The sequence below is a fragment of the Dromiciops gliroides genome, chromosome 3 (assembly GCF_019393635.1).
Source record: "Dromiciops gliroides isolate mDroGli1 chromosome 3, mDroGli1.pri, whole genome shotgun sequence".
NCBI lineage: Eukaryota > Metazoa > Chordata > Mammalia > Microbiotheria > Microbiotheriidae > Dromiciops > Dromiciops gliroides.
In genome coordinates, this window is record NC_057863.1 from 185,699,547 (window position 1) to 185,720,198 (window position 20,652).

Consider the following 20,652-nt stretch of genomic DNA (forward strand, 5'->3'; position numbering starts at 1 on the left):
GCTATGTGTTAATGGTACTTTTTCATTTCATTTGTTTTGTACAGAGCCATAGAGCTAGATGGCTAAATTTGAGGTCCAGTCCTCTTTCAGTTTATGAATTGTAGCATTCCTTCTGATAGATTTGAGTGTGGAAGCAACATGAATTATTAACTATAGAGTATTTAAAGTATAAGTTTTCTTACAGTTACATATAGCTATGGAAAGATAACAGCATGTAATAGATAGAAATAATAAAAAAATAGAGTAGTATAGAGCATAGATAGCACAATGTTACTTCCCCTATATCCTTAATTTAACTTATCTACTGCATATAATAGTACCTTTTTATGTACTGCTAGCCAGCACAAACTAGCTAATGTAAGCCTATAAATAGGCTTATTTATATATGAATAATTCCATCTGCTGAATTCACCAAAGTTATTAGATAATGTTGGGGGTACTGATGAAGGGAGTAGCTGGAGAATACCCATACCATTTTCCTAACCACAGACAAGATATTATCAAGGCACAAACTAATGGTAAAAAAGAGGAACATTTTGTTAGGAGCACCTGCCTCTGAGGAATATTTCTATTGGGTTCCTAAATACCGCATGTGTCTGCTTTCTTATGACACAGGTCCCCTTAAATTAAAAAGATTAATTACTCACATCTTGATCTGACAGTTTTTCCACTAACATTTCTTCTAGTTCCTCCTTAATCAGCCATCTGCTGCCAATCAGGTCTCTGTTAAAATATCACATATATTCTCATTTTAATTAACCATGCAATTAGAGTTATATCACAAAGGACCACACATACAGTCATGCATGATTCAGAAAAACATTTTTATACCATAAAAGAGTATGACTTCATTCAAACATCAGGCAACTTACATTAGTTTAAGGCACATTTTACTGTTTTGTCAATGTACTTTTTTAGAAAAAGATATTCATACCTTTAGTGATTTCACTGTATCAAGAATCAAATAAGGAACATATTGGTAATTAAAGGCTATCCTAAATTCTTAAAAATTCATTTTTGCTTGTTTTATAATTAAAAATGTACTTTAGAGACAGCTAGGTAGCACAGTGGATAAAGCACTGGCCCTGGATTCAGGAGGACCTGAGTTCAAATCCAGCCTCAGGCACTTGACACTTACTAGCTGTGTGACCCTGGGCAAGTCACTTAACCCTCACTGCCCCGCCCCCCCCTCCCAAAATGTACTTTAGGATCAAATTAAAAACATAAATGGACAAAAAAGTTCTGAGAAATTAAGAAAAATTAAGTTTATTTAGCAAATGCTAAAAAAAAAATAATAGCAGTGCCATTGACAATAAAGACCATTAATGGCATGAAAAATCAAAGGAAGGTATGTTCAAAGACTTTATGCACAAAAATACCAAAAGAGGAGGCAGATTTAAAACTCTAACATTTACGGAGGTGGTCTACCACAGCTGATCAATCTCTACATCAAAAGATAAACCCAGAGTAAGAAAAAAAGCACATGACTTTTAAAAATGTATATTATGTTCATTGAAGACATTAAAACAAAGTATTATGAAGCCCAAATCTTAACTACAAAATACAATCAGATCAAGGATACGAGTATTAAAAGTCAGAATCAAATCAATATTGTAATATCTTTCTACATAAAAATCACCTACCATTTTGGACTCAAATGATGATAAATTTTTCAGTAATACATAATTTTTAAACTTTAGAAAAACTACAAGTTTTATTTAAAAGTATGTATCTTACCTCAAGAGAGAAACTTACTGTTTATTTTTCTGAGGCAATAGACCTTTGGCTCTCAGCTGATCTGAGTGTTTTTCCAGGTCTAATTTCATTCCATATACTTCCTAGAACATGAGAAAGGACCAGGTTAAAATGTGTACTATTTTAACAGTTTTTTAATACATTATATTCCATATTTCCCTATATATGCTATATTTAAATGGAGCATCCTTTAGCCATAACCTAGATACTGAAGGGTAAAACTAAAGGTTCATTCAAAGTAAAAATACATTATTTTTGGTTTAAATGAGGAGGCTAGCCTTCACCATTAAAGAGGACTTAATATACACTTGCACTTACCATGACTTGTTTTTAAAGTCATGTAAAAATATTCTCTAGCTTTTATTTCAATAAGTTTTTATATGGAACAAATCTAATTGTTTTCCATGATCCCTATGAACAAGTTATGTGTCAGCCTAAACCATTAAAACTGTAAATCTATACAAGGATATATATTCTTTGGAAGAGAAGTGGTTGCAGGTCTTAAATAAAAAATACAAAACTAAATTAATTTTAACAGAAGAATTTATCAAAAGAAAGTTTGATAGACTACAAGTATATATTTTGACTTGCACAATTTATATCTAAAAAAAGGGCATTTTCCGTTAAATGTGTTTTCCATTTTGCTCTGTATTTTACTGCTACATTTTGGATGCAAGACACCTAAACTACATATACAGGGTGTTCCAAAACTCTTTGTGCAGTTTTAGGGCTCAACAGGTTAATTAAGCCATAACAGCTTAAAACTATACTTAAATAAGGTAATGTTTGCCAACATGAAGATAATATGATAATAAAACTTTCTTGGATTATCTGATATGCTTATTTGGAACAGTCACGTGCAGAAACACACTGAACAAAAATGTTGGTAAATTTAAGAGTTATAATTAGTTGGTTCTTAATTCCTCAAGGAAAATTTTCTGTAGAGAATTTTAAAAGTCAACTTTCCGATATTTAACCAGAAAAATCTGTCCTTGTCTTAAAACACAGATCAAGATATAAATGTTCATTTATTAAATTTCAATTAGAACTAACATATCTACTTCCACAATATAGTAAAACATTCAGCTTTTTGGTTCAACTCTGAACCCTAAAATAGCACCACTTTCCCCACATTTCTAATCTTTGAACATCCATCAATAACAAATATGTATAACCATGATAATTATAACAACTGGGAATCCCTGACTGAATCCAGGGCTCTTTCAATTATCCTACATTGCCTCTCCCAAAGAACTAAGATCAGAATATTATGCCCTATAAGCTCTGATTTATTTATTTCTGGTAAAGAAGGAAAAGAGTATTCTAATTGTCTGGTGATGTTCATAAAAGGCCTACCAATAGGTACAAAAAGTCAAAGGAGACTGAAAAGACAGAAAAACAAAAGAGCAGAAAGAAATAGAAGGAAGAGAAAAATACTGGAGGTGATAGCAGAAATAACAGCAGTGATAAGGTATAAACAATGACAGAGAAAGAGACAAACATATAATTTAGAATAATACCTCTTTATTCTGGAGGGCAAATTCAAGAAACGTTCACTAATGATCTACTTACATGTAGTGCAGATTGCTAATTACTAGGGATACAAAGAGTAGAAAAATGTCAGCCTCCACCAACAAAGAACTAAATCTAGAGGGATAAAGCATTTGGATAAGGATAGGATGGTTCATACCATCATTATTTGTATGTGTTAAAAATATGATTATTGCATAGGCATGATTAAGGTCAACATAGTGGCATAAGATATCCAAGGGAGAGGGATTTCTTCTAGCTGGGAATGAAATGTCTAAAGGGCAAGCAACTTCTGAAGTTACAATCTGAAGTAGACTTTAAAGGTTGAGAAGTGTTTCAGATGGGGGCAATGCAAGTGAGCAAAGTCTGTTCCAGTATCATCAGGGGAATTTACCAACTCCACTAGCTGAACCATAGATTTTTAGGAAGGAGAATAGTATGAAATAAGGAAAGAAAGATAGTCTAGGGTCAGATAGTCATAGGTGGGTCTTCAACATCAGACTTAGGAGTCTGTATTGTATTCAGTGAGCTATAGGAAACTGCTAAAGCTTTTTAAGCAGGAAAACTGTGATCAGTTTGGAAGAACATCGAGGGCACAAAAGTGTAATGGTCATAACCTAAAATTATAAAGCATGATACAGTGAAAAGAGGTCATAATCAGAGGCCTGGACTTGACAACAACGGCAGAAATATACTTGCTCCGTAACAATGAGCAGGCGTGTCACTTAGCCTCTTAAGGTCTTAGTGTCCTTATCCATAAAATGGGAATACTAACAGCAGCCTTTTGAGAAAAGCACTTTGCAAACCGTAAAGTGCCATGTAAATATAAATAATTATGACTCCCATCAGCACATCTGATCCTCACAACTCCAGGATGTAGGCACATAGAAGCATTACTGTTACCACTCTGCACTTGAAGAAACTGAACCTTAAGAGATTTGAAGTAACTAATTCATAGTTTCTCAGTTCTATCTTCTGACTGAGCCTCAGTCCACTACTTTTTCTACTCTGTTCCACACCATTACCACTTTACATCTGCATCTATAGCTGCAGTAACACAGTATAATAACTGAAGGTGGAGAATGAATATTTTAAATGATTTCCATAAAACAAAAAATACAGCAATCAGTAACACTAACTTTTCCAGAACCATTAATTCCCTAAAGGTGCTAGATGGCTGAGGTCTAACTGAGTTTATTTTTATGTTTAATATGCTTTTAATTTTCAAAGGATGTAAAGAAGCTTTCAACCTTACAAATCCAACTGGAACAGTATGCCAAAAAAAATTCTATGTACCTCTGAAAAATATAAAGGGATTAATTCTCAAATGTTCTGATAAAGTAAAGAACCAGATAAAGATAAAATGTATAGTTATATAATCCCACATCTTTGAGGTTGGAAAAGTGCAAAAAGTACTTTATAGCTAGAGATTGTTTGCCTAAGGACATCCCGTCAGCCTGGAAGACCCCAACTAATTCTCTACAGCTTTTATGGTAGGAGGTAGAGAGATTTTGATAATATCTTAAAAAAAAAAAATCCAAAGCCCTTCGACTTTGTGGGGTTATAGAAGTTAGAGCCATCAAATGGCCTTCCAAATATCAGTTTAGGAAACTGGAAACAATTTAGCAATCAAAGAGATATACATCAATCAATCAATACATATTAAGAGCCTACTCTGTGTCAAGTGCTGTGCTAAGTGCATTATTAGTGCATTATCTAATACCAACTAGAGAAGTATTATACTCTCCATTATTTTTAGAACTTTATCATATTTTTCTTGAGGGAGGTATAATAGGAAAAGCAAGAATTTAATTTGTTCTACTAGAATCTGAAAATTCAAGTTCCTTTTGACAGAATTATCTGAAATACACATTTTATCTATGTGATTGCTATGTAAAAGCCAGCATGTTCTTAAATTTTCTTTCCACTGCTGTATTTTGGAAGGGGAGAGAGAGAGAGAGAGAGAGAGAGAGAGAGAGAGAGAGAGAGAGAGAGAGAGAGAGAGAGAGAAAGAATGTGTGAATTTGACATTTGCCAATTTGCCAAGAATAAGGATGGTAGAACAATGTGTGCATCTTGATTTTTACTTACATTCTAAAATATTATACATTTGAGAAACATTCAGATGACTATTTCACTGAAATTAATTTAATATTTACTAACTACCGATATGATTCTGGAACTTGTAAGATATGGGTTTTGTATTCTGGATGTGATACAACATATTATAGCTATTTTTCCTTTTTATATACTGAATTTTTTCTCAAATTTTACTTGGTTAGAGGACACCATACACTAAAGAGTAAATTATATAACCTCAAGTCCCCAAAGAGATGTCCTAATCTACATCAAAAGATCCTTGAGAGGATAAAATATGTCAGGAAGTATAAAAATCAAAAAATTTCACCGGCAATTTCTCCTACATCATTTGGTTTCCACTTAGTTTTACAGGGACACTAGAGAATTAGTATGAATACTCTTACAATAAGTTTATATACTGTATTTAGTAGTATAATTTTCAAATATGACAGAAATAACCCAGATGTGAAATGCTGAATCATTAATCACAGTCATGATTAATATTTCATAAAATCAAAGCAAGCCTATCCACCCCTAGTGTCATCATATTTCCATAATGTATGAATCAAATTTAGAAGATGTCTGATTTGAAAATACCAGATGCTCAGGTTGCAAAAAAGGAATGCTCAAAAACTATACCCAAGAACAGAGCATTATTTAACTTTACAGTTTAAATAAAAAAAATATTAATCATATGGAAATTATAGTTTAGAAAGAATAAACAAGCAACATTAGATGGGAGGAGAAATAAAGCTAGCTGTATTTTTATACTTAAGCAGCACATTAACATTTTGGAGATAATATCTTCCAAAAATAAACAGAAAAATCAGATTTAAAATTTAAAGATTACTTACAGAAGAGGTTCTAGAAATGCTATGTGGTTTCAAAGCAATATACTGAATTCCTCAAGGTTTTGGTCAGTGGTAGTACTCACATAAAATGAAAAAATGTGAGAACAAATAAAATCCATTTATCACAAAATCAGTAAGGGTTTAGTTAAGTACTAAAAGCTCTAAATTCTACTGGCGGCCATTATTATCATTTTATGAACTATAAATTGCTAACTATTTAGCACTGGCTGAGACATCACAAAACAAATAAAACCTGTTATGTAGCTCATATTACAAAAATAAAAATACTCTGGGGAATGATATACCCACTAGGAATAATATGTTTTTAATTCAGGCCTCATATATTTTTATTTCTTAAATTAAAGGCTAATTGTTTACTACATTAACAGTTGCCCTAGTATAACACAAGTAACTTGTTTAAAGTGAAAGTAACTACACTTACGGTAAGTTAATCTTCAAACAACAAACTCTCTTAAGTAAATTTAAAATGTAATTCAACTTGCAAAAAATTCACTGAACACAACTTTTAGGAATTTATCTGAAAAAAAATATAATTCAGCATTTTTTTTTCCAGCAACCATGTGTGAGCATGGACATTGGCACCAATTGATGCATATTGGCAAACCTCTCAAAGTGTGCTGTTAATACACTGTCTATTGTAACCTTGAGGCAAAAAACCCAGCCTGAAGGTAGAATGCACCTCTCTACAATTTTAGATAAGCATTCTCCTTCTTCCCTTGACCTTGTTATAAAATCTCCCTTACTACCATTTTTTTTTTCCTTAGCAAAAATGTGAGCAGGTATAAGCAGCCTTGCAATATGTGTATGATGATGTACATCATGTATGAGATTCTGTTTGTACAGTTAATATGTACGTCATAAAATAACATTTTCTCATTTTTCTCAGCTCCTAAAGTAATTTAAAAAAAATTATATGTGTCTTTTGGTTCCCCTTTTCCTCTCTGACTACTAGCAAATTTTTTTTCCAGAAAAAATTTTGCGTACTGATATTTTTATTAAAATTCAAATACTAGCACTTTTCAAAGTTATAAAGTTACCAAAGTCTTATACTTCTTGTACTATCTTCCTCCCCCAACTCCAATATTCCTCTGCTTCCATACAAAACATGTTCAACAACCAAACTGTTTTAGCCAAAAGTACCTTATACTGGTCAGTGTGAGGAACAGTTTCCTTATAATTAAGGTTGTCCTAAAACTGAAGGGCATCCTCCAGAAAGAAGCCAGCTCCCCTTGACTGAAGATCTTCAAGCAGAAGGTGAATGATCAACCACTTGTCAGAGATGGTATAAAGGATGGACCTACTCTATGATAGGTCTAATACATTTTTAACTTTTCTTAAACAGCAGAAATTAATATTTTCCTGCAGGTTATATATTCTGGCATCTATCTGGGTACAGGTTAGATTAGATAACGTCTCGGATCTATCCCAACTAAGAGTTTCTGTGAATCTATGATTTTATCTCTTATCCACCATCCTCTTAGAGCAACTGTGTGCATGTATATCTTCATAAATCCTTTATCCAAAACCCTTCTTCACTGATCTCAGGAAAATTTCTAATTCCCTTTCATTAACCTCAGTTTATTTTTTAACTTCCAATTGACTCAAATGATGCCCAGAAAGCATAAAAGCAACGAAAGTTATATATTTGTTTCAAGAAAACAGAAAACTATAAGTTTTGAAATGAAAGAAAAAAACTAGTGTTGTCAACCTCAAAAGTACTTCAAAATTCACAGATCTTTAGAATTCCCAAAAGTTTCCTCATCATCTTTTAGCCATCAATTTTTTCCTTAATCACTAGTCTTCAAGATTTCAATTCTATTTTTTAAAAATATTAATTACTAATAGTGCAATAGTAGTGTTTTCTACTATTTTTTCCACATCATAGTATTTCAGGTATATGGTAAGTTAAATAGGCTTGGAGCTTCACCACCACTTATAACAGCAGTTCCCTAAAAAAACCAACAACAAAATAACAATTCACTTTTAGAAAATAAACCCATTTATAAATTAGACTTCTTACATAAGCAGCATCCTAATTAATTTATATTTCTGAACTCATTTCCGTACTCCTCATAACAATCCTTTGTCAGTCTCAAAAAAACCCAAAACAAAACAAAACAGAAATGATGGATTTAACAACCCAAGAAAAAATATAACTGTATAAAGTAGTACTCTACCTGCTATCTTTTCACTCTCCCTCAGCCCCCACCAAAATAAGGCTCACAATCATGTCTACTTAATCTGCAGTTGGTAAAGGTTAGACATTGAGAGGCTAACAACAAATACAAGTCACTTAAGGACTTCCCTTAATTACAGGGTTGCATATCAAAACATTTGCTGCTATGCCCAAGTATCAACATAAAATGAAAATAAGGTTTAAATTAAAAAAATTTTTTTTTCAGTTTAGAGAAGGAAGCATTATTTTCAGCACAGATTTATTACTGCATAACTAAGTCAAGAAATAAGCAAACTGCATTCTTGTCTTGGAAAAACCTCCTAGCAGAACATGGACATCACTATAGTGATCTAAAATGTGATTGATCTAAATCCTTCTTGCTAAAAGGTTTGTTGGCCTGCTACATCTCACACAAATTACACGTTCTGAGTCTACAATGTGGGTGTGGGAAAAACACTATTAGTTTTATATATCGAATTCTGAGACCAGGAAAGGAGCTATGTCAACACAAACATCACAAAAAAATTTATTAACTTCAGTTCTGTTTAATAAGTCACAATGTGAAAGGGACTAATTCTTTTAACTGTACACTGATGACTCTTACATACACTTTCCCCAAGCCAGAGCTAAGGATGGGAACAAAAAGGACAAATTAATACAAAAGATATTCAAGTTGTATTAGCAAGGCTTACTTTGTGTATAAAAGGCAGAATTAAAAATAAAAGACATTTTGTAAGCTGTAGAGTTCATAAGCAAAAGAAATGACCTACAAACTGAATAAAATGTGTGATGCATTATATTCAGTTGGCACCTATCTGGATTAGTATTTATTCAAATTTCTGAGCCACAGTAATTACTTTAAAAATTCCACCAGGGGGCAGCTAGGTGGCGCAGTGGATAGAGCACTGGCCGTGGAGTCAGGAAGATCTGAGTTCAAATACAGCCTCAGACACTTTTAACACTTACTAGCTGTGTGACCCATGGCAAGTCACTTAACCCCAACTGCCTCAAAAAAAAAAAATTCCACCAAAGAAGTCTCAAACATATTAACATATTTTTATTAATTCTAAATTATGGTTTTTCTGGTTTAACAAATACATTTGTAATTTTAAAAAATGTAAATCAACTTGATTAGAGATCAAATGGTAACCATCAAGTTTTCTACAACTGTTTAATTGGACCTGATAACACCTTGCAAAACAAAATGACCTCAACATTTTGTTTAATGAAAACATAAGGCATAAAGAACTCTCCAATAGTTAATATTCTTCTTCCACTACTGCTATTACCAATACCACTACTATTATTACTACTACAAATTCCTATTTTATAGTATTTCTCTCCCAAATTTCCCAAAATATCACTTTATAAGCAATGAAATTGAAACTCCTAGGGTTAAGTGAATTAGATGCTCCTGGTGATATAGCTAGTAAATGACAGGTTTAATACTTTGTACTTGAAGGTCAGGTTTTTCCACTACATTATGCTGTCTCCTAATAATTTCAACAAACATTTCTATAATTTAAAAATTTTCAAGTGATTCTGCATATCTTATTTGATCCTCACAACAGCCTTAGCTCCACAGATAGGTACAAGTATTATTACCCCCATTTTAGAGATACAGAGACCAAGAAGTTATGGCTTTCCCAAAGTGACACAGCTAATAAAATGGCAGAACTGGGTTTCAAACCCAGGTCCTCTGACTTCAGATTTGGTATTCTTTCCACTGAACATATAAAATTAATGCCAATCAGATAGTTTGAAGTACCAGTCAAGTGATAGGGAAACATCTGACCCTTTGAGAAGCTGGCATGGTTCCTGGACAATCTTATGTGTCTTAAAACAATACAAAGAATTAAAAGCAAAGTTATACTCCTTGTAAAATGTGTAATTTCTTCATTATGATGGAATGCAACAAAACATCTTGCCCTTGGGTTGCTCTGTTTCAGCCAAAACAAATGCAAATGGCTTGTCGGATGACAGCTGTTTGATAAGGCTCCTCTACAAGACCTGCATGCTTTACTTTTTTCCGTGAAACTTGGGATGAAAGGCAGAAGGCAGGAAGAGAATTAATGTAGCATACAGTCTAAAGGCAATGCTACAACCGTGATTAAGTAGAAAAGTTAAAAGGCACAGATTTTCCACAGCTTCGCTGCGTGCAACCCATCCGTGTAACAAGTTGACAGGCCTAGCGCGTCAGCTCCATCATCCTCTCCGACAGCTAAAACGCAGCATTGCATCCCTTTTCAGAGAAAATTTGCGTCTGCACCATGAAGCGTTGTACATTATTTCTTAGCACTGCAGGGGGCTCAAGTCCATATGGAACCTTCACAAATATTACCACAGATCAAACCAGCGGCGTTTCGAGGCAGATTTGACATACCTATTTAAATGAACAGCAGGGGTCCTCGGGCTGCCTCAGGCTGTGCAGGAGAAAACCTCTGTGGAAAGCCTCGGCTGCAGCTCCATTACTCAGCAAAGACACCCTCTACATTTATCATTCATTTCATTTCTGCCAGGGCAAGAAGCTCATTTGCCCAAGGTCAACAAAAAATGAAAAAAGGGTTGTTCTTCCCCCCCCCCCCCCACAAGAAATGAATGCACCTGACAAGTGGGATTTTGTCCTTTGGGTTTGTAGAGCACAAATAAACACCAGAAAATCTAAGGACAGGAAAGCTTTGTATGGAATAGGAATGCTTGAAATCTGATATCAGATTGGGGAGGAGAGGATGGAGGATGTCTGATAAATACTTGAGTAACTTTTGTAGAAGCATGAAATGGGTGAAATAAAACTTAACAGAATCAACTTCTTTTTAAAATGTTCAATAGTTTCTTCCATTTATAAGTGGCCTTCTTTCTACAGGATAATTCTGGGAAATTAAAGAATTTGTACACTATCAACATCCATGGCTGTGAAAGAACTGTTCATAACACAGCAAAATGAAGCTGGAAGTCAGAGTGTAATAAGCCAATATCTGAGATAGCATTATTATAAAGGTAAATGGGCTAAAATTTCAGATTCATACTCATTTTTGTCCAGGAGTATGAAAACCTTAGATGAACAATTTAAATACATAATTAGATGTAACTGTCTATATTTCCCTCATGTCAAATGCCTCACTGAAACTAACAGCTTTATGTTATACTATATCCCTTTTTTTCTGCCTTATTGCTTTACCAGACATTTTATATAATGCCTTAAAAAAACAAAACCCTAACTCTCTAAGCAAATCATAATATAAAATAAGAAAACTGGCATAACAAATTTCAAATTATTTATTAAGAGAAAATATTTAGAAAGAAAACAAGCCATTCAATTAGAAATTCAATAAAAGGCACATTTATTTAAATTAATGGTAGGAATGTTAAACTTTATCTAATAAGTCTAAAATCAAACCTCTAGGGGTCTTATCATTGTCCATTATGAAAATGAGTAGATAAATTCTGAAGCTTCTGAAAGCTCTGATGTAATTAGTTAACTTAGATTGTAGCTAATGTTATTTATCATAGAATATCATGTACTTACGTGCATTAATGAGTAATATGATGGCTTGCCAGTATAAAATAGAAAGTGAAATGGACGGCCATCTTCTCCCCATTGGATTGCTAAATGAAAAGCCAGATGAGACAGAAAAAAAGAGAGAAAAATGTATATCAGCTGTACTGAAGTGCAGTTTTAAACCACTTGTATAATGCTAATATTTAAAATACAAAGCTAAAAAGAAATATTATGGATATTCAGTTAGATGTTTGATAATTTAGAACATATCTCATTTAAATTTTATTATGAGAAATGGCAATATTCTAATATAATCTAATATATCTCAACATATGATAGATTCTTGTTATGTCTTAAATAAAAGTTTAAGAAATGGGTACTATCACATTTTTACAAACAGAAATATTAAATGTGAATTTATTAGTCTAAATGCACCCTAAAATGACTAAACATACTAAGTGCTACATAATATATTCTTAGCAACAGAAACCATTATAATCAAATGTAGGAATTTATGTGGAAAAAGCTTTGAAAACTGAAACAATACAGAAATCTAAAATTTTTGACTTGTAGGTTTTATTCTTGTACATGCTTTTGTAACTACTATTTACCTCAGTGCTGTTTTGTCAATCTACAAACCTCCCAGTTTATTCACTTGTCAAATACAGGGTCTAAAGGTATTAATTAGAAATTATGTCTGTAATGACAAATTATTCCCAAATAATTTGATATACTAAGTTCTAATATGGGGAAATTAATATGGAATTGAAAATTTTTAAAAATATTTAATTAAAAAAACACGTCAAAAAAGGTATTTGTGTCTAACATAATAGTTCCCTAATTTAGAGAATCTAGAACATTGTTGATGTCTGGAGAAATTCATGTAGGGCTATTCATTTGCAATATTTATTACACTAAAACACTATCAGCTCCTTTAAGTTCTAATTTAGGCAAACTATACTAGTTCTAGAACTCTTAAAAATTCTATTAAATAAAAATTAAACTATAGCCTAATTTGCAATATGCTTCTATGTTGAAAAATATGGCTAAAGAAATAAAATTGTAGAATGGGACAATATTGCTTAAAGAATCAATCAATAAATACATATTAAGAGTATAATCAATCAATCAATAAACATCTAGTTAGCACCTACTATATGCCAGGCACTGCACCAAGTGCTAACGATACAAAATGAAGCAAAACATGGGTTCCTAACTTTGAGGAGCAAAATAATCTAATGGAGGAGAAAACATACAAATATATAGAAATCAAGCTTTATAAAGTATAAATAGGAAATGATTTACAGAGGGAAGACACTGGAATTAAGAGGGGTTGGGGAAGGCTTCTTGTAGAAGGTGAGATTTTAGTTAGACCACTAATCAGAACCTTAAGGAACTTTAGAGGTCACTGGTTTACATGCGAAATTATACTGTTAAAAAGTTTGTCATGAAGCTCTCTCCATGAGTGAGTCTATGTTTAAAAACAGTCCTATTTAAATGTATCTCAAAGATGCAGAATGGAAGTGGGGCAAATCCACTGAAAGAAGGGCACAGCAGGAAAGTGAACAGACTTCAGGAAGAAAGACATCTTCTATGAAAGTTAAGTAAGCCTAATTCACTTGGCATTACTGGGTTAGTAACACAGACACCAAGAATCCTGACTGGGGATGGGCCTGGAATGGTGGTCATGTTGTCTTCTATGCTTTTCTTCATTAATCATAAGTAAATTAGAAAAGGAAAAAACAAAAGCAAGCAGACAAAGAAAAATAAGATAGCCACTTATAAAAACTTTGTGGCTGGGCAGCTAGGTGGCACAGTGTATAGAGCACTGGCCCTGGATTCAGGAGTACCTGAGTTCAAATCCGGCCTCAGACACTTGACACTTACTAGCTGTGTGACCCTGGGCAAGTCACTTAACACCCATTGCCCTGCCAAAAAAAAGATAAAACTTTGTGGCTGTGCCCAAAATGGGAAACAATTACTTGCCCAGGAAACTATGTTCCAGAGCTCAGAAATAACTTTACATTCTGATAATTAAAATTTAGGCTGAAAATAATTTAGATATTCTATGTCTCTATAGTTGCATCCATCTACTACAAAAAATCAAGAGATATATTTAACAGGAAAAAAAGACACAGAATTCTGAATTATGAGCTTTCCCATCTTATTCAGCTATTCCCTTTAACAGCGCCTCATGACACTATGGCTAACTATTTGGGCCTGGCCCATCTTGTTGCATCTACCTGAATTGCTGGCCCAGAACTTAAGAGCACGTTTCCACTGAGCTTTTTTTCCTTGTAGATTCAACCACAGGTAGATTCTGCCACAGTCAGTGGCAGAAACTTTGCATTTTGATAAAATATTTTAGTTCAAATGCTTTCATTACTAAACTGTAGGTAGAATCCCGTTTTAATGACTTTGGGGCGTTGTGATATACTGCTAAGAACACTGGACTCCTATTAAAGAGACCTAGATTCTAGTTCCAGTTCTACCACTAAACTGCTGAGTGACTTAGGAAAAAATCACTTACTCCTCTGGGCTTCTGTGTTTTGTCATTTGTTAAATGAGGGGGTGGCCTACATGATTTCTAACCCTAACTCTTGGAACTCTAAAATTATGAGAGAACAGACCATTTGGGTATTGTTGTTAAAATGGCCTAAAAAGGCTAGAGATAGAGACTGGACCTGTGATTTAATTACAATAGCGCACCCTGGGGTTCTAGGTGGCACAGTGGATAAGAGGACCTGAGTTCAAATCCAGCCTCAGACACTTGATGCTTACTAGCTGTGTGACCCTGGGCAAGTCACTTAACCCTCATTGCCTCACCAAACCAAAACAAACAAAAAAACACACAATAGAGCACCCTCAGAGGAGGCACTGTTACTCTAACTCAGAGAATTGCCTCAAGCACCAGAAGAGTAAATGATTTGCTCAGGGTCACAGAGCCAGTGTCACCATGCTGTTTTTTTCCTACACTCCCTGCTACTACTATGGAAGGCTATTTATTGCTACCAGATGCAGAGAAATAAACCATGTTTATTTTTAGGTATTTGGTTTCAGTTTTCATACTTTTTAAATAGACCAAAATAGTTGCAATGAAATATTCCTGATGCTATTTAACAAGTTTTTTAAAAGCATTATTAATTGACAAACATTTATTAAGTGATTACTGTGTGAAAGACACTAAATGCTAGGGATACCAAAGGCAAAAAACAGTATCTGTCTTCAAGGAATATACATTCTGGCCAGTGCTCTATCCACTGCGCCACCTAGCTGCCCCAAGGAATATACATTCTAATGAGAGATAACATGTAAACAACTTAGGTAGAGACAAGATATAGACAGTGCAGGTGGAAGGTAATCTGAGGGAAAGGCACTAGGATCTGGGGGATGGCCTTTTGCAAAAAAATGAGATTCTAGCAGAGCCTTGAAGGAAGTCAAAGAAAGCAAGAGACAGAGGTAAGGGGGTCAGAGCACTCTAGCCATAACAGATAGCCAACAGGGGTTGGCGTGGGGGGGTGGCCAAGGAAGGAAGGGGAATGTGGAAAAAGTATTTGTGGTATAGGCAGCTTTTGAAGGACCTGCCCTTTGGGGGGAGAAAAGATTGAATGCTCCCTGAAGGGAGGTTAAAGGGCACTTCTGGAACACCAACTCTAGAGTGACTTCCAGAACTCGAGTTCACTCTCTCTGGCTGGTGACTGAGGTCCTGGTGGCACACGAGCAACCTTAGACTGGCGGGCTGTTCAGGTTGGTGAGTTACTTACTGAAAACCCTAAATTCCTTTGAACCAGCTTAAGCTAAGTTTAGAGTTAAGAGCATTTCTCTGTATTTCTATTTTCCTATTTCCTTATCTTTGATTTTTATTAGTTTCACCTTTGTTGTTTAATTAATTCCCAAGTAATAAAATCTGATCCTTTTGTGAACTAAAGCTTAGAGGCTCCTTTCTTTGTTGTTGTTTGTTTTGTTTTTTTGGTGAGGCAATTGGGGTTAAGTGACTTGCCCAGGGTCACACAGCTAGTAAGTGTGTAAAGTGTCTGAGGCCAAATTTGAACTCAGGTCCTCCTGAATCCACTGCGCCATCTAGCTGCTTTACAGGTTCCTTTCTTATTGGCCTGGGAGAAATATCTAAAAAGGGCAGTTCAGAGGGGAAGGTTAAACCTAAACGGGTCCCTCATATTTCCGGGACCCCAATATTAAGGCTAGTCACCCAAATAACGTTCTGTATATCAAATTTTGGCCCTCACAGAACATGAGAGTATAGAGGTACAGAGATAATGGCCTGGAAAAGAACAGAGGAGTGGAAGGAATGGTGATGGTGAAGAAGATGGAATAATGTTAGGGAGAATAAAACAAAGGGAAAGATGAAATGGTAGAAGATTATCATCAGAGAATCATTTACAAAGAAATGGAACAGTTGAGGTGGAGCAAAGGAGCAAATATGTCATAGGAATTAAATATACTGAAAAACTGGGAGGTTAGAGTACTTTAGAGTATATCAATGTATATATGGAAATTCTCTAGTATAAAGGCAGGAACTAGGGAGGAAAGAAAGACTGAGTCAGGCAGTGACTCATTAAGGAAAGGAGAACATCTTGGAGCAAATCTCTAGAAAACAGACACCAGGATCTAGACAGGATGCTAAATGTCATTGGTGGAACATGAAGGAGGAGAGTTCCTTAGTGGAGGGAGTAGTGGTAATGGAGTGAAAGGAGTGTTTCAATTGCACCTCTATTACCTCATGACCAGTGAGTTGGGGGTATGAAAGCATAGCCAAGACTGGAAAAAAAATGGCAAGGAAAAAGTAGTGACAACAGAAGGTGAGTCATGTGTGAGTGGGAACCAGATACAAGGAATGAAGGAGGAGGTTAAAGATAAAAGGAAGTGTGCATTGATTATACACTTATATATGAATGTTTGTTTCCCCTCTTAGAATCCAAGCTCCTTCAGAGTAAAGATTGTTTCATTCTTTCTATCTGTATCTCCAGTGACTGGCACTCGCTCAGTTGTGTCTGATTCTTCTTGACTCCATGTGGGATTTTCTTGGCAGAGATATTGGAGTGGTTTGCCATTTCCTTCTCCAGTGGATTAAGCAAACAAAGGTGATTTGCCCAGGGTCACATAGCTAGTGAGTGTCTGAAGTCAAATTTGAACTCAGATCTTCCTGAGTTCACCCAGTGCTCATTCCACTGAACCACCTAGCTGCCTTCAAGTGACTGGCACTTAGTAGACATTTAATAAACACTTGTTGATGGACCGACTGAAGTAAAAAGGATCAAAAAATCATAAATTTAGAGCCAGAAGGGAACTCAGGGGTCATTTAGTACAACTATAGATGAGGAAAGTGAAGCCAAGAGAAGCAAAATAATTAGAAAGGTCACACAAAGAAGGGTCAGAGGGGCAGCTAGGTGGCGCAGTGGATAGAGCACCAGCCCTGGATTCAGGACTTACTAGCTGTGTGACCGTGGGCAAGTCACTTAACCCCAATTGCCTCACCAAAAAAAAAGGAAAAGAAAAAGAAAAAAGAAGGGTCAGAGCCAGGATTCAAGCCTTGGTCCCCTGAGAAACATTCCAGCCAATGGTTGCAATGGGGCTTTTGTCATGAAATCTAGTCCCAATGTAATGTGAAAAAAAAAAAGTACTTGAGTCCGGGAGACATTAATAGATGAAAACAAAGAACCTTAAGTCCAATCCTTTGCACATAACAGGAGCTTAAAAAAAAAAAAAGTCTGAATGAAAAGTAATGGATAGTGAGTGATGCAACAAGTATAGATGGGTTAGATAAAGAGGCAGAAATCAGAGCACCAGCCAATTTAGGGGTGGAAGCTTCATACAGTACATGATGGTAAGCAGGAGCAAAGAAAGAAATAAATCAATAACAAAACAAGCATTTACCAGACACTTACTATTAGTTTATATAAACTTCACCATCCCACAATCCCCATCTTCACAGATGGAAAGGTAAATTATACTAATATAAGGAGGAATAACAATGTATGGTTCTGTAAACACTTTAAGACCTCATAAAAAAGATTTATGGTTGACCAAAAGAAAGGTCTAGCCATCCATGCAAGAAAAACAACATGGATTAATAATGCATATTGCTTAGAAGATGTTGAAATATAGTTAGACCATTGAATTAGTTCACCACTACATATGCAAGCTTAGACAGTTGCTACCCATAGACAATAAGCTAGACCGAGAATTGTACAGCTAAGTTTATCACGTACATATCAGGCATACATAAGGTGTACAGCAATTTAAATCATACTAAAATGCAGTCAAAGTCCATTTTTTTTAAAGTGAGGCAATTGGGGGTTAAGTGACTTGCCCAAGGTCACACAGCTAGTAAGTGTTAAATGTCTGAGGCCGGATTTGAACTCAAGTACTCCTGACTTCAGGGCCGTTGCTCTATCCACTGCACCACCTAGCTGTCCCAAAGTCCATCTTTAAAACACAAGAACAGGATGGCTGGCCCCTTAGTAATTTATCCAATGATATCAATTTATGAAACAAACAAAAAGCATTGCACAAAATGGCCTTGACTCCTTTGAATATGTTGAAATTCTGTAGTATGATGGTAGACAAAGGAACCAAAACCCACAGTGACTTACACCATCCATAAACACTAATGGCACCTGGTCCTCTAAAAGTGAAATCCTTATTCAATCACCAATGCAAGAACATACTACACTACCCTAAGAACTGAATCACTGAATCAAAGAATCATTCTGAAGGCTCTTAATATAAACAAAAGTAGGAGACAGAAGCGAGTTGAAGTTAAATTGAAGAATGGCTCACAGGTACTCTTAACCCATAAATAAAGTTAATGAGGTGGTTTTATCATGCAACCAAAGACAAAAGGAAACAACTGCATGGGATATTTGGTCTTTTAGGACCACAAGAAGAATAAGTGCAACCTATCCATTAACATCAGTTGTAGAATAAGAAGAGGGAGGTAAGTTCTTAAAGAACTGAGACTATATGTAAATAATTAATAGTAATATTTTTCAGTCAAGTCCTGTGATTCAAGTCTCAGAATCTACCAAGTAGGTAGAGGGGTCAAAGGAATCCAGAAGAAGTAGGAAAAAAGTAATTTTGATGCTACAATTGTACTTTGGCTTGATAACAGCTCAGTGTATCTCAGGGCAGGAAAAAAACCAAAAACCCAATCCTAGAGATCTGAATAGAACCTCTTGGTTTGAATGACAAAGGGTTTTATATAGATTTTTTATCAAAGCATGCAGAATACAAGAGTGCATAGGCATGGACAGGATGAACTGGCATGAATGAGTTGTAATATGCATCATCAGTGAAAGTATCTGCATTGATATCACAGATTCATATGAGTATGGAATAACTGAATATTTTTCAGAGGAAAAATCAGTTGTAGGTGGACAACTGTAGGGCAATGGATACAAACATAAGAGCTGAAGTTTATAATAAAAAATTACTTGCATGCAAAGTGACATAAAAAAAGCTTCATCAAGGATATTGACAAGCTTTCTTTAATGCAGTCTAGTTAATTTCTTATCATAGTCCCAACCACAGGCATTCTTTATTGACTTCATTTTTCTTGTGTGGACAGTTAGGTAAAACTCCATCACTTCTTGCTGTGTTATAAGAACTTTAGATGGCAAATATGGTAGTAGCTATTGATGCTTATCACCAGAAAGGAGAGCTGTGAACATGAAGCAAGAGTGAAGGATAACTGATAGAATGCCCAGAGACTTCACTTGGTATCGCTGAAATATAAAATACACACACACTACCTTGTTCTTATCTTTTTTCAATGGAGCTCAGATATAAATGGTTCTGGAACAAGTTGCTATACTGCCTATCATTCTCTTTTTTTTTTCCCTTCAGGGCAATGAGGGTTAAGTGACTTGCCCAAGCAAGTAAGTGTCAAGTGTCAAGTGTCAGAGCCCAGATTTGAACTCAGGTCCTCCTGAATCCAGGGCTGGTGTTTTATCCACTGTGCTACCTAGCTGCCCCTCTATCATTCTTTCATATTCAATATCCTATGGGTGACTGAACAGTAGAATAACAAAAGGTAGATAAGTAAAAGTATTAGGATGTAAGTTAATCTTTTGTAGGTTCAATTAGCATAATTTGAAGACTTAAGAATTCTGATCAGTGCAATAATTAAACAAGATTCCAGAGAAATGGTGATGAAGTATGTTACCAACCTACTGCGAGAGGTGATGGATTCAAGTTGTAGAATAAGATAAACATTTTGGAATGTGGTAAGGTCCGGAATTTGTTGTTTGTGTGTATTTTTTTCTTTTAAGTGAGGCAACTGGGGTTAAGTGACTTGCCCAGGGTCACACAGCCAATGTTAAGTGTCTGAGGCCGGATTTGAACTCAGGTACTCCTGATTCCAGGGCTGAACTCAGGTACTCCTGATTCCAGGGCTGGTGCTCTATCCACTACGCCACCTCGTTGCCCCCTTGTTTGTGTATATTTTTACAAGGGTTTATGATCATCCTTTTTTCTTTTCCAATGGAGTCATAAGGATGGAAAGAAGAGAGGGGATAGATAGGGTAGTGAGGGGGAAGGAAGAGAAAGTGAGAGAGGGAGAGAGCCTAGAGGGGGGTGGGGGTGGGGGTGGGGGCCGAGGAGGGATGGGGGAAAAAAGGAAGGCAGGAAAATAAAAGGGTCACTTAAAAATCTAATTGGGGGGGGGCAGTGGGGATTAAGTGACTTGCCCAGGGTCACACAGCTAGTTAAGGTCTAAGGCCAGA

General features: G+C 35.3%; 1 protein-coding gene across 1 annotated transcript in view; it reads right to left on the minus strand.

Annotated features, from left to right (window-relative positions):
- Positions 1 to 20,652, minus strand: part of MRPS9 (mitochondrial ribosomal protein S9) — a 91,594-nt gene that overhangs the window by 17,551 nt on the left and 53,391 nt on the right. The window contains 3 exon segments of the mRNA XM_043996220.1: positions 648 to 723; positions 1,756 to 1,838; positions 11,939 to 12,018. Of these exon segments, the coding sequence (XP_043852155.1) occupies positions 648 to 723; positions 1,756 to 1,838; positions 11,939 to 12,018 (239 nt within the window).